The 16,047-nt window shown below is 34.7% G+C and overlaps 1 protein-coding gene across 7 annotated transcripts in view; it reads right to left on the bottom strand.

Moving 5' to 3' along the window:
* LOC149783441 (1-phosphatidylinositol 3-phosphate 5-kinase-like) overlaps positions 1–16,047 on the bottom strand; it is a 166,982-nt gene that overhangs the window by 91,887 nt on the left and 59,048 nt on the right. For all 7 annotated transcript variants that reach the window (XM_089931676.1, XM_089931681.1, XM_089931678.1 and 4 more), the window contains 5 exons: positions 12,732–14,186; positions 7,526–7,738; positions 3,191–3,291; positions 2,618–2,689; positions 386–557 (listed from right to left, as the gene is read on the bottom strand). In XM_089931676.1, coding sequence (XP_089787802.1) covers positions 386–557; positions 2,618–2,689; positions 3,191–3,291; positions 7,526–7,738; positions 12,732–14,186 — 2,013 coding nt within the window. The remainder of the gene's footprint in view (positions 1–385; positions 558–2,617; positions 2,690–3,190; positions 3,292–7,525; positions 7,739–12,731; positions 14,187–16,047) is intronic.

The following is a 16,047-nucleotide window of genomic DNA, read 5'->3' as shown; positions in this document are numbered from 1 at the left end:
GATTTGCAAACTATGTACAAACGTTAAAGGTCTTCATGGCATGATGGTTTCTATCCATGTTGATGATATTCAGCAGCTTTGGAGAAGCAACTTAGAGGTCTGTCAACTTCTTTTGTTGTATCAGCTACTTTTCTATATTTAGTAGCAGTGGCCATATTTGAAGGCTGATCAGCAAATCTTATTAGTCTTCCGGGCATGATGTTTTCTATCCAATTTGATGAGAGTCTGCTCAGCATTTTTAAAAAAAATAATTTAATGATTTGTTACATTTTTTTGTACTTAGAAATTAAGTAATAATACTACTGAATACTAGGTCCTTAGGACAATGATAGTTAAAGTACACAGTACAATTTTTGTCAACCCACCTGTTTTTCTTTCAACCCACCTGTTTACACTTGCGGCACCAACTCCACATCAGAATATTGGTCTTTGCAATAGCGATAACATTGTCCAGTTTTTTTAGAACAATTGCAATACAGCCATTTCCATGGACAAACCGCCTGATGTGGTCCACCATGGGAGTGTCGCAGGAATCTGATGGACAGACGTAGGACTGTCTGCAAATTTGGATTGAGGAATTTAATTAGTATGTGCAATGTAAAATCAAAGTACAGTAAAACCTGTATTAAGAAACCAGTGCTATATGAGACCAGGTTCTCAATGCACAGATTGATTAATTATATAGTGTTAGCACCTGTCATGAGAGATCACCTGTCTTTACTGATGGTTTGTAGGTTTCAAGTGAAATTAAGTTACATGAGATCAGATGGAAGAATACAACCCAGAAAATATTGCTCTTCATGGACCATTTTACAAATATAAACATGCTGCTTTAAATAATCATTCTATTTTTGTGACTTTTCTTTTCTTGTTCTCTACTTATATTACCATATTAGATATTAATGGAGGAATTATGTTGGTAATTTCCTCCAAAGCTATTTTCTACTACTGTTTCAGGTAATATCATCAGTGGAACAATATTCAAAGGAGATAATAATAATCAGGTCAAATCATTTACCTAAATTTGAGTTACCTCCCTCGATTCATAAAACAAAACGAACATGAAAGGACAGCAGAGCAAAATTTTGATAAACATTTTAGTAAGACCATAAAGACTGTCACTGTTATTAGTAGCATAAACTATATTTGGTAAAGGAAAATGGACATTGTGCCAAAAAGGTGAAAAACTCCAGGCATATACAGGTATATAGTCTAAGTCATAAAATTCTGATTTCACAGACTTATTTTAATACATCATTCATTATGGGGAATCACGCCACAGACATGTAGCATGATGTCCCCCAGTCACATTATCATGACACCAGGCTGACCAGTCCGAGAGGTTGAGGACCAAGCAGGGCAGCTGTTAGTACCATTTTTGTAAGTCTTTGGTATGACTCGACTGGGGATCAAACCCATGACCTCCTGCATCCATGGCGGATGCTCTAATCACTAGGCTACCGGAGCAGACATTGGATGAAAAATATATACGCTTGAAAAGTATGATAGTCAATCAAGATGCAAGATCACCTTACTAACATGGGCTCTTGCTGTGGAATATGCAACCATTATGATATAGGTTTATTTACCAAGTCTGAGCAAATGTAAAACTAAATTAATATGCCAAATAAGAATCAAGTTCAATCTGAGATAAGATTACCTCATAAAACTAGGTATCTCTTTCTTGAAATCAAACAGAGTCAATATCTTCATGATACAAATCTATTCAACAACATGGATCACAATCGATCATAAATAAAGTTGACAGAGCATCTACAAATCATATGCAAGATATATCAATAATGTGTGTGGATGTAAGTCATTATCAGACTTGTCTGATATCATGATACAACCCCATATCCCAAGTTTGACCAAAATCCGATCAGAAACATGGCCACGAGAGTTGCAATAAGACTGGCAAATCAGATGCAAAATCACCTTGCTTATATGCATGGATGTTTCTCCATATTAAACCTGTCCAAATTCTTCATCACAAAAGTCTTCTAAAATGTTTTAACAAGGTGAGGTTAAACATAATGACCCCAGAATAGTAACAATCTAAACAGCCACAAGACCATGTCATTAATATGTATTATAAACCCTGTATGAGATAATGATGACCCTAATACTGATTACTACATTCCAATTTTCATAAAAACAGGATCATAAATATGTCATGCAGAGGGATGCTCAGCCAATCAGATGCAAGATTACATCAATATTGTGAGTGAATCTTGCTCATCCTGAAAGTAATCCATAATCCTGAGGATATAAGCCCACATTCTTTCTCAGCCTGTGAAAATAATACACACATAAAATGTCAAAAAGAACAGTCATTAAGCATAAATTAAATCATTAGTGCAACAAATTATTTATCTCTTTCTATTTATTAATATGAGTATGTCATAAGAAGTATTTGTCATGCGAAATAATACGTAACCTAGCAATGTTACAAAGGAAACTGAGCAAAATCCTGTTTATTAAACAAAACAAAAATATTAAATAACCAAAAATGTCATTCACTGAAAAAAGTTTATGGAAACTGTAATATTCATCACCATTCATAATAGTTATGTTTAAAAAAAGCCACCCAGTTGGAGTACAATCATCTACACACCTAAAACAGAATCTTTCCAGGAATCCACCAAGAGTAATGTCATTCTTTCCATAGAATTCCATGGTCACCAGCCTGAAAGACGTGAAGAATAAAATGAAAGCCATAAAAAGTTGAATTCATAAAATATGACATGTGGGAATTTTGTGAAATACTTACAATGGCATACAAAATACATGTGTCACAGAATTCAGTTTGGTTTAAAATTTTACAATTAAGCACTCTCAGTTTAAAATAGTCTGAAAAACTTGACACAATATATGGAACTGCACACTTGCTACTATATCTAAATCAGGTCAACATAATAACAGTGCTAAAACATAAGATAAATATCTCCAGTAGTTATTGTGAAAACTAAATTTTAAACAATGGAACTGTGGCTTAGTGTTTATAATGTGTGTGTGTGTTAGTTTGTGTGCATGTGTGTTAGTGTGTTTGTCAGTGTGTGTGTGTTAGTGTGAGTGTGTGTAACTGAAACACCAGGTTATGAAGTCATATTGTTTAATAATTTCCTTAAAAGAAATTGTGCAAAATTTAAATAAAAAAAAAACATCCCCACAATATAAATACACTCACCAAGGGTAAACACAGGGATTCGGGTGATTGTTTGAGATGTAAGAATAGCTGTTAAACAGGACAGCTAACCTCTGGTGACGGAATAAATCAAAACAGTCCACCTGTAAGAAAACATACCATCAGTGAAACCTTCATTACATGATGCTTCCAGGCATAGAATACCCATTTATAAGCAACATATTTCCTGAATTGCTAATAAATATGATCAAATAATTGTCCCTTATATGAAAAACATTTGTCTACTGAGTAAACCTGTCTAATGCGGGCAGATTATGTTTGTTTTAGTCATAATATTTATTCTCACTGCTCATAGATATTCAATGTACACCTGTCTATTAATATTATTACCATTATTAATATTATTATTATTATTATTATTATTATTATTATTACTATTATAATTACACCATACATATGATACAATGCCTTAAAATGAGTTTACTGCAGATGCCTTTAAAATGGCCACATAATTATCAAAATTTTATTGCTTGTTGATAGTGGTAACAAAATCAGGAGACAATGTAAAAAGCTTACATGGAATTTACTTGGCAAATATCATAAAATATTAGAATTTGCAATAAAAATGCTTCGAGGAACTGTTCAGAATTGTCTTTCAACAGGAATACAGATTATAAACAAGTGCTCCTTAAGGGGACTGATGCTCTGTTGGCTCACAAAGAATATATATGAAGTTATTAAAAGTCAGATTCATCTTTCCTTCTTTAATAATTGCTGAGTATTAAAACCACTTAAGATATTTTTGAACAATACTAACATATCAATTTGGTAACAAAAAAACTCTTCTTACATAGTGAGTTACATTCACAAAATATATGCAGTAAAAGAATTATGCAATGGCCTCTGATATTGATTCAGATGTCAAAAAATGCCAAAATTCTACATTTGGTTTATTCTTTAATTAATAATAAAAATGAACACAGATACCAATGAGTTACTGAAATGGCATTATTTAATGTATTCTTCAGATATATCCACAAACCGGCTTTGACCAAAATACTTGTGTTTTCATGTTCACAAACCAATGCTATTAAAAACCCAAGTTATGACCTTGACCTTGAAATCAGTGTTAGAGTGCTTAAATTGTTTATTTAATAATAATGAAATGCAAACTCTGGTTTGGCTTTTAAAGTTGTTCACCGTTTATATATTTCAAGATGTTTTAGTGAAATCCTCATGCCAATGATCCCATCTTTTCAAGATGAGTGGTGATAAGAAAGATTTGTTTGAAGGCCACTATGGTTGCCATGTTGGAGGCCAGATCAGCACCATTTTCATTCAAAACCAACTGCATACTTTTATAATGTTTTAGTGAAAATCCTATGTAAGAACAATCATCCATTCATGAGAAGTAGCCAAAGATTTTCAAGATGGACACTAAGGCAAATATTTGGAAAGTGAAAACAGTGTGATTTTAATGCAGGACTAACAACATATATCCCAAAGATTTTTTTGCTGAAACCCCCTAGTCCTTACGACTATAAATTCCTAAGTTGTCATTCAAAATTTTTCATGATAAATACTCTGACATTATCTACATTATTTTATTCATGATCAAGAACACAAGTCCTTAAGTGAAAACCCCATATTAATATGATAATAAATAATATGATTTTAAATATATCCACCACAGTGGCTATGCTATATGTCAGTAGTGATACAATTTTCAAGATGCCCACCACAGTGGCAATGCTGGGTGTCAGTAGTGATACAATTTTCAAGATGTCCACCATAGTGGCTATGCTATATGTCAGTAGTGATACAATTTTCAAGATGCCCACCACAGTGGCAATGCTGGATGTCAGTAGTGATACAATTTTCAAGATGTCCACCATAGTGGCAATGCTGCATGTCAGTAGTGATACAATATTCAAGATGTCCACTACAGTGGCAATGAAAAATGTCAGTAGTGATACAATTTTCAAGATGTCCACCACAGTTGCAATGCTTAATGTCAGTAGTGATACAATTTTCAAGATGTCCACCATAGTGGTTATGCTGGATGTCAGTAGTGATACAATCTTCAAGATGTCCACCAGTGGCAATGCTAGATGTCAGTAGTGATACAATTTTCAAGATGTCCACCATAGTGGCAATGCTGGATGTCAGTAGTGATACAATTTTCGAGACGTCCACCAGTGGCAATGCTGGATGTCAGTAGTGATACAATTTTTCATGATGTCCACCACAGTGGCAATGCTGGCTGTCAGTAGTGATACAATTTTTAGGATGTCCACCATAGTGGCTAGGCTAGATGTCTAACTGGCACCATCTTCAGTTAGGATGATCTAAAAGTTATATGAAGTTTTATGACTTTTCATTCAGGAAAATTAGCAGTAACTAGATTTTCAAAACTGCAGCCACTGAACAACATTCAAGGAGCATGATTTTCATTTAGGACTAATTAAAACTCAGGATGAACAAAATGCTAACTTGGATGACATTTCGCCAAGTAGTTAATGAGAAGCAGTGATAACAACTGCAAATGGACACTGACACATCACATAAGCTCTTCTAAGAGCTAAAAAGTATCTTTAAACCAGATAAAAGTACTGGTACAATATGCAAAGACAGTTGCACATGTAATGCATTTTCAGATTGTTTGAACTTTTCTGACAGTAAAATCCATGGTAAACAGTCAGAAAATTTGATTCCATCATGACATTATGATCTCCACCACACAAAGAAATTGTGGCAATTAATTACATTTTTATTTTTATATTGAAAAAAAAAAGAAGTTTCAAAAGCAACATAGATTTTAGATGTAAATATTACATCAATAAATTTTCACATTTGCTAATATTTATCAATGACTCTATGGCACCCTTATTATAATGCTATGAAACTGTCATATAACAAGGCACATAATAATTAAATATACTGTTATAAAATGGCACCCTTATTATAACACTGTGAAACTGTCATATAACAAAGTACATAATAATTTAAATTTACTATGTCATAAAATGGGATCTATGACCATACTCACATCATAAGAGCTGAGGTGTTATAATGAAGGGCTTTATAGTGGGGGAGTGATGTACTTTAAAAATTGTATCCAATGAGTACTGTAATACTGAGATTAATATAATCGTTCTGTATGTAATGCATGATGTCATGTAACAGTGGCTGAAATCATTTGAATGTATTTCAAAGTCTTATCACTATAACAATATGCAGTTTTGTCAAAAAAACAGTAAGTACTTTTTGCCATGTGATAAATTGAGCTTCTCAGATTTGTAATCATTTAAAATGATATTTTTGAAACTTGTTGGGTTATTAGATTCGCTTCATAACTTTCATTTGAAAGGAACTCTGACATAAGATATATTTGATACAAACTAGTGAATATGTTTAATAAAGGTGAAGTTTTTATGACAGTATAATCATGATGCATAAGGGTTATTCCATTTTACATACATGGTACCCAAGCAAGGCACTTTTGAAAACATATGCCAATGTACTCTGATTACCAAAGAGTTCATATGAAAATAAAAAAAAAAAAATTGTATCTATGGATGAATAAATATGCATTAAAAGTGCCTTCCCAGGGTCACAAGTATATTTTACTGGAGCAGTCCTAAATCAGTAAATCTACAAATAAACAACAGTTATCACCTAAACATGATTCCTAAATTCAAATGAGACATGCTTACCAGTGATGATCTCATGCTACAATGTATGATATCTCAGGCTTTAATTTTCACTCCTCATGAATCACAAAAACACAAGTTAATGGGCCGATTACTTCCATGTGAAAACACAGCAATTACATCCATGGCGAGCAATATATGTGATTTATCTACGATTTATAGATAAAGGAAAGTCATAAGGGATCACCTGATTACTACCACCTTACTATACTCACCTTAAGACGAAATTCTGGCATTTGACTGAGAAACTAATGACTGACTGGGAATTGGTAATGGATGATCATAAATACAAATGGGTATTAGAATGAGTGCAAATGTAAATGATTAGTAAAACTTATCCACTTCAGTATATTGAATCTAACCTGAGGCAATAAATCCTTGCTAAGGGACGATATATACTACCAAAGAACTTATGCTGCATTCTGAACACAAATGTTGTATGGTTCTTACTATATCTTGCATTCTCCTCAACACGGATCCTGCATGGTTCCTACTATCTCTTTCCTTTTTCTCCACACAAATCCTGTAAAGTTCATATTGCCTTGACACAAATCCTGTACAGTAATTACTATCTCTTACTTTCTTCTCCACACAAATCCTCTATGATTCATATTGTCTCCGACTTTTTTCTACTAAGATCTTGTATGATTCCTATTATTCTTACCTTCTTTTCTACTACTACATTATCTGTGGTAACTGTGCCCTCCTTGGCTAATGCATTTTCTCCACTTGGATGCTTTGATCGGCTGGACTGGTTTTCCCCTGAGGAAGGCTTTTGACTTTTAGACTGGTCTCCTTGCTTGGAAGATGGTTTAGTTGATTGGTTAGGCAGAACAGTGATCCTTCCCCCATAGGCTCGAAATTCCGCCAATATGGCCTGATATTGGTAATATTACATTCATTCATAAATAATGAAGATCCCAAGTCTTGCATTAAAATACTATAGTATCTGTGTTAAACGTCCATTTTATCTCAATACAATTTTTTTTATATAACAATCCCATAAATAGGAACAATTCATTGCAAGTAATTTAAAGTTACATTTGAGCTTCAGCAAATCCAGCTTCACTGTTTCCCTTCAGCCTTTGGGGACATAAAGTCAGTTATCCTAGCTGAAGAAAAAGAGACCCTTGAGGGGACTAACACTCTACTGTCCAAAAAATACTAGCCAGGAATTCAAAATAAAACCATTTCTTTCTGTATTAATTGTGGAGCATTGGCACTATCTGTAATATTCTTGAGCGATAAGATTTTTCAATCTAACCACTGTCTATGCCATATTGGATGTAATATCAGCACTATTTTGATTCAGGACAAACTGGACACATTTAGATGACTTTTGGTGAAAAGTAAATGTTTATATGACCCATCCACTCTGGAGAATTAATGACAAGATTTTCATTACGTTAATTATGGCTGCCATGTCTGAGGTCAGATTGATGCCATTTTTTTTTTCAGGATAAACTAAACATAAGTCATCTGTTGAAAATCCCATAGTGATATGAAGAGTGATAATAATATGATTTTCAAGATGGCTACCATGCTCACCATACTGGATGCAAGATCGACACCATTTTCAACTAAAACCAACTAAACATCATAAGAAGTCAACTGGTGAAAACCCAATATTGATATTACTTTCCATTCCAGAATAGTGATAAATTTTCAAGATGGGCACACTGGCAGCCATACTGAATATCAGATAGGCATCATTTGACTTTAAGACAAGCTAGACACCATAAGAAGTCTTCTCGTGAAAATCCCATGCTGATATGACTTTCTATTCACAAGGAGTAGCAATAACAAAATTTCAAGATAGTCACTGCACTGGCCATATTGTGTGTCAGATTGGAACCTATTTCATTTAGGACCAACTAGACATCATAAGTCCTCTGCTAAAAACCCTATGTCATTACGTCTTTCTGTTCAGGACACTATAAAAGGTTTTTCAAGACGGATGTCATGGTGGCTATATTGAATGTCAGAATGGCACCATTTTCATACTGATACTAAGCATACTCTATATTTTGGTACAGCTAACGGAAAGCATACTTTATATTTTGGTACAGCTAATAGAAATCATACTCTATATTTTGGTATGGCTAATGGGACACTGGTACTATGTATACTCAATAGTTTGGTACGGCTAATGGGACACTGATACTATGCATATTCTACATTTGGGTATGGCTAATGGGACATTGATACTAAGCATACTCTATATTTTGGTACAGCTAATGGGACACTGATACTATGTATACTCTATATTTTGGTATGGCTAATGGGACAGTGATAATATGCATACTCTATATTTTGGTACAGCTAATGGGACACTGATACTAAGCATACTCTACATTTGGGTATGGCTAATGGGACATTGATACTAAGCATACTCTATATTTTGGTACAGCTAATGGGACACTGATACTATGCATACTCTATATTTGGTAAAGCTAATGGTACACTGTTTAGCACAGAATAAATTCACAGTAATCACTCAAGACACATAGCAAGGTGAAAGGATGGTCTCAAGTCAAACAGTTTCAAGTTCAAATTATCACATTACAAAATACATTATTTTTTCATAAATTCTTTGGAAAATTTCAAGTTTTTTGGCCAGATATTCAATCATACACATAACTTTACCAGAGATTATGTTACACCAGTATATGCCAGTTCTGTCCCAGCAAAAATTGAGACTGTCAGTATTCATGTTCCAACAAAATGTAAAATGTGTTTTGAGTCTTGAAAGTTAACTCCTTCAGCATCAAAGTCTGTCAGAAGCAGATCTATTCTTTCCATGCGATTTTAGTCCCATATTCCAAATGACTTTGAACAGTGATTGACAACAACATGACACAGTAGGAAGAGAAGGCTTATCTCTGATGTATTCAGATGCCATAATAGTCTCCCATGTCTGTTAAAATAGACAACTTACAATTAGAGCTGGAGTTCCATGGCTATCAAATTACTGTTGTTGTTGTTGTTGTTGTTGTTGTGGGGTTTAATGCCATTTTTCAGCACACGATAGGCTATACATGGCGGCCAGTATTAATGGTGGAGGAAGAACCCGGAAAACCCCGGAAAGAACCACCAACCCACGAGAAGCTACTGGCAAGCTTTCTCACATGCCCACATTGGCTGAATCTTAGACTCGAACCGCTGCTGACAGAGGTGAGATGGCAGTGATCCGTAACGAAGAGTGCTTTAGACCACTCGGACACTCAGGGCCCCCATCAAATTACTGAAACATAGTATTGGATTGGTGCTGAATCTCAGCAAATGAGGAAGACTAGAAGCCAGTTTCATAATGTCAAAAGAATGCCTGAATCCATCAAAGATATAAGGAGATTCTACTTCTGGTATTGTTGTGTGTGAGACTGTTTGCTGGTATGTGTAGCAATACAAATTAAAGCGCCACTATTTCTGCTTTATAGATGTTAATCTAAGTCTTAATTTCTTTTTGTTCAAACCTAATTAAAAACCAAATCTTTTCTGAGGGAATGGTTTGGTTTGGATTTGGCCGCTTTCTATTTATGGATGACCATAAGTCGTGTGCTCCTATAAGCCATGCCAAAGTTGAAGGCTTTCACTTGAATAAAACCACTAAAATTAAACATTCTATATGGTGCATATAATTGTCTTAACTATTTACTCTAAAAGTGAACTCTAAACCAAAGTTGTTAATTATGTGTGGATTAAGATGGTAACTGACACTGATAATGGGATTGCATAGTCTGAGTTACCTCTGAACATTTCCAACCCATTTTAGATATTGTGATCTTTATCTTGAAGTGTGGGTCAGAGCCAACTGGAATTCATCCTAACCTGGAGAAGGCCAGGTTCAAAGACCACTTGTCAGCAATCATGTGACTAACATGTTGACATGTACTCTCTGTTTGATGAATCTGGATTTCTCCAGGCTGCTGTGATATTGTTGTTGGTAGTTGTTCTTGGAATAAATATGTTGAGAATTGAGTATGCTTTAGTTCTTTTTACAAACATTATGTGACTTTCACTTAAAATTTTGTGTACAACACTGGAAAGGGGTTTACTACTGATATCATGTGACTATTGGACCTTTTGATGTCATGGACATCTAAGTTGCAGTACCTGTCATGTACCTAGCAATGCAAATGTCAAGTACCAGGTCAAATTTAATCAATGTTGCAGTTTTGTCTCATAAGATGTAATGAATATCATACTTGCAATTTCTGAAAAATAATTCATCTTCCTATCAATTTCATCTAGGTATAGCCTGATGTAGGGTCATTTAAGTTTTACTGGCTCACTAGTAAGTGGCTACACTAAACTGCCATTGCATCATTGCAATGATTTCCAACTTCTGACAGGCAACTGACTCTGACCTCCAAGCCCAACATAAATGTAAAAATGTCTAAAATGGGGTGGAAAGGATCTCAGGATACTTGGACCATGAAGTACACTACTGTCATTGTGCTGATTTGTTATGCTATTATCAACACAGCTCCTGTAAAGGTCAGATATGCATTCATTTCATTTTCTTTCTCTGAAGTACTGTCTACAACATAATCATCCCTACTTTATGCAAATGATAAACAATGCAATGATGATTTTGACTATTTTGTATTTGTATTGGTAAAATCTGGCCTTGTATCTACTTTTTCCATCCTTGCTGGCAGGAAATACAAGTAGCTGCACCACCCTAGTTTGCAATACTAATACTGACAGTTGATCTATGTTTAATCAATGCTGCAGTTTCATCTCATAGGATGTAATGAATATTATACTTGCAACTTCTGAAAAGACACTCACGACTGTGTATTATGTGTCTATTTTTAGCATCACTAATCCTCTATATTAGAAGTTCCCCCAGCTTCATTACCAAAAGTAGGCTGCATGAACTGGCTGATGCAAGGTCAAGAACATAATTCTTTGTTCAAACTTTTAATTCTATAAAAACATCTTGTCTGTTATTTAAAGTAATGATAAATCACATTGCTTTATTTTATTTTTGAACGATTATTTACAAAATCAAGCACATAATGGTCGCACTCACAATCCAACAAAAAAAACTGAATTTAACAGCAGCTAAGAATTTCAAGTGTTTCAGTGATAGAGCTTGAAAAGCAAACAAAATAAAAGAGAATTCTGGCATGAAGCAACTTGGCCAAAAAAAACCACCTTGCCTATAAAATCAATACTTTGAATCATAGCTCATATATTCTGTGAAATATTCTATAGAAACTTTTGTCAAATCAATACAGCAAACAATTCTAAAACGCATTAAAGATCCAAGCAATGGTACAGTCATAACAGCAAACAACTGTAAAACACATTAAAGATCCAAGCAATGGTACAGTCATAACAGCAAACTAATCTAGAACACATTAAAGATCCAAACAAGGGTAAAGTAAAGTCATAACAGCAAACAACTGTAAAACACATTAAACATCCAAACAATGGTACAGTCATAACAGCAAACAACTGTAAAACACATTAAAGATCCAGCAATGGTACAGTCATAACAGCAAACAACTGTAAAACACATTAAAGATCCAAACAATGGTACAGTCATAACAGCAAACAACTGTAAAACACATTAAACATCCAAACAATGGTACAGTCATAACAGCAAACAACTGTAAAACACATTAAAGATCCAAACAATGGTACATTCATAACAGCAAACTAATCTAAAACACATAAAATATCCAAACGAAGCTAAAATCATAACAGCAAACTAATCTAAAACATGAAAGATCCAATTTGAAGTAGAAGCAACACTGTATTGATACCATTCTGATAATATAAGTTATAACAATTATCTATACTGTGACAGCTGACTAAAAATTATCTTTGTATTTTACATTCAAAATAAGTATACATGCCTGAACTTTTCTGTCTATTACTGGCTTTGTTAGCTGGCACAGTATCAGTTGATGTGCCTCCATAATCCGTATATTAGAATGGTACGCAGGTTTCCGGGGCTGATCAAAATCCAAGTACTTTGGTTTATTCTTACTTGCCAATGTCTCAGACTCTAAATGCTTGGACCAATAAAGTTCTTCTGGAAAATATTTCCTTGCCTCACACAGAGAGCCCTCCTGGCTCACCAAGTATGGAAGCGTACACTTGACATACGGCGATATGGAAATCGCCAAACTATCTAATGCTTTACGAAATCTCTGAAAACCTTTCTGCTGCTGTTCTTTTAAAGCAAGACTGCTTTGAAAAATAGAATCATCTTGATTTTTCTGATAATTATGAAGAGGATCAGAGAAATCTGTAAGTTCTTGAACGGCACTTCCTGGTCTTTTACCAGGCTCTTTTGAACCTACTTTCAAAATATTGTCACCAGAACTCTTCCGATCTTTCATCTTCGAGCTGGTAATGCCTTCAACCTCTGCATCAGGTGAATATGAGGAGGAATTCAAAAGCTCAGACAACTGTAACACGTGCTTACCTTCTGCAAGCATATATCCTTCAGGTTTATCTAAATTATTTGAATTTTCTGTTTTAGACTCCTCGTTTAAAGCATCCCTCCCATCTTCTGAAATTAAATCCTTTCTCATTGTCACTGATTCAGTTACACTCTGGATTTCGTCCACTACAGGAAATGAAATAAAACTTTGACTGGCTGAGGTGGTAGACTGCTTATCAGCTGAATTTACTTGAGACTGGCAATCTATTGTCTCTTTGTCTGAAATGTCACAATTTGCCAGCAAACAAGCCTGAATGCTTCTCTCTTTCTCCATATCAAAGACAGATTGGTCCCACGTTGAAGAATCTCCCTGAGAATGAACACCTGGTTTGGTATCATAAGACTGAGCAGTGCAATCATCTGATTGAGCATCTGGTTCATAAAACGTAACAGTCAACTCAAATGGCTTAATAACCTGATCAGATTTAATCTGATCCTCAGACTTAATAACCAGCTCCACAGATTGAGAACTAGGCACAATTGTATCATCTAACTGATGCAAAATGATTGTTTTATCATCAGTAAATAAATTGGCTGATACACTTATTTCCTCTTTCTGTGGTTCAACCCTGACTTCAGCATGATCAAGAACTTGAGACGCAACCTGCACAATCTTTTCTTTGTCACCTATATCAAGTGTAGCCTGTTTTAAATCAAATTTAGTTCCTTTGGAATCTTGTGAAAGATTCTTATCCTCAGGTGCTTTCTTTTTCTCAGGAATGATTTTTCTTTTCCCATCCGTCTCCAATGGGGATGAGTCATCCCCTGCAGGAGGTGGCATTAAGAACTCATCCATACAGAAGGACAACTCCAGTCGGGAATGATAGGATGCATAAACCATAAAATTCATGACCTTTTTGACCTGAAATTTCAAAATTTATTGTCATGAGGAAAACAAAAATACAATACGGTAAATAAACACGTCAATCTAATTCTGAAAAATATCCATTGCTAAATATACTTATATGTAATCAATGACATGTAATTTTTAATTTAATTAACTTTTCTAAAGTCACACTGCCTTCAACTTCATACAACTTTGGAAATTAGCAGTAGCCCAATTAGTGCGCTCGAATGGAGAGTCTACCGTATCAAAAGACAAATGATAGGCCCGATATCATTCTCTTGGTAGCTGACAGTTGGTAAATGCAAATTCATACATGTAATGAAACTGTAGGTATGAAAGAAACGTTTCGAGCAGCAAGTTGCTACAGTGTTTAATAATGTTGGTGTCACCTGTCTTTTATTGTGGACAATGTATAAAAGATCACTTTATAAACATAAAAAAAGACAAGCCATTTACACAACCAGCATTTCCCATTGACCTCTCTCTATCCCCATGGAAAAAAGCCTTGATTCATAACTTTAGAAACCATTCAAAGCCAAATCTTTAACTTATTAATATATACACTGTTATAGGCAGGGCAGTCATGAGGCAATACAGTGCTTTGTGAGAAACAGACATTTAGCCCCGCCCCCCATCATTAAAATATTTGTTGATAAGAAAGCTTATAAGAAACTGATGTAAGTTCTGACCAAAAAAATAATTTTATACAGCCAAAAAACAAAGGTTTCGTTTCATTTTAGCTCCCTTGTCTGAGTTTTTAACCCCATTTCTTCTACCACCTGGCATACCTCTTAAAATGGTTCTCTGTGTAAGTGCACAGCTTGGACTTAGCTTGCTTTGGCCCTGCTATTGGGGCTCTAGAATGGTAACAAGCCCAGTCAGTTGGACAAGTAGACCCTAATTACTTCCAGTACAGCTGCAGGAACTGCTGTTCCTAACCCCATGGGACTCAAAGGCTTATTGCAAGGTCTCTTAACTCAATATAATCTTTGGGTTTGTTTTGGTGTTTTTTTTGTTGTTGTCCAAACATCAAGTGGTGATGGCCATCATCTATCCTGCTATAAGACATACTCAGATTAAAGTGTCATGATGTCCAAAAAAATAATGTTGCCTTTCCTGCTTTTTTATCCCAAGAATCTAAATAATGCTGACTGTTTCAACAGGCTTAATGTCCATTTCATCTTGAAAGTGTATTTGTTCATTGGATGCCATTATAGAAAATGCTACAAGCATTAGCATGATCAAGCAGGCATTTTGTATGAAAAATATGAGCAGTTAAATGCAACAAGGTACTATTACAAAAGAGAGACTGGTTTCCTGAACAGTTCCATTGAAATTAATATTAATATTATTCCATAGGTCTATAATTTAAGGTTATTTCAGTCAGAATTTTGGTAAAATCCTTACGATTTTGGTCATACCATAAGGACTGGCAGGTCAGTATCAGCTTACAAAAACCATGTCTGATCTAAATCTATTCTACTGTGTCCAAAAGCTATACCAATATGAAGCAAGTTCACTGCATTAATATGTGGGATGTCACTCATAATCAAATTCATTTCAGATTTTGAAGAAACAAGCTTCAACATCAAGTTTGATCAAAATCTGCTGAGAATATAGAATTTATTGTGTTCAGATAGATTAACCTGTTTTTAACCTATCCGAACACAATAAAAACTGCATTCTTTGTCAAGATAATAAAAATCTTCAAATCTGACACAAAGCTGTGTGGTAGCAATATTAATGGGAAAGAGAATTGTATTGGATTTACACTCTAAGGCTGGTAGGGAATAACATCTCTGTTTAAATGGGAGTCCAGGCATTTTTAACAATTTATTATGTTTCCTCCCATGAGAACTTGGATGTTCTGGCCCCA

The sequence above is a fragment of the Sinohyriopsis cumingii genome, chromosome 14, assembly GCF_028554795.1.
Source record: "Sinohyriopsis cumingii isolate HCF-2022 chromosome 14, ASM2855479v2, whole genome shotgun sequence".
NCBI classification, from domain to species: Eukaryota; Metazoa; Mollusca; class Bivalvia; order Unionida; family Unionidae; genus Sinohyriopsis; species Sinohyriopsis cumingii.
The sequence above is the reverse complement of the archived record's forward strand: the minus strand, read 5'-3'. Positions and strand labels throughout refer to the sequence as shown.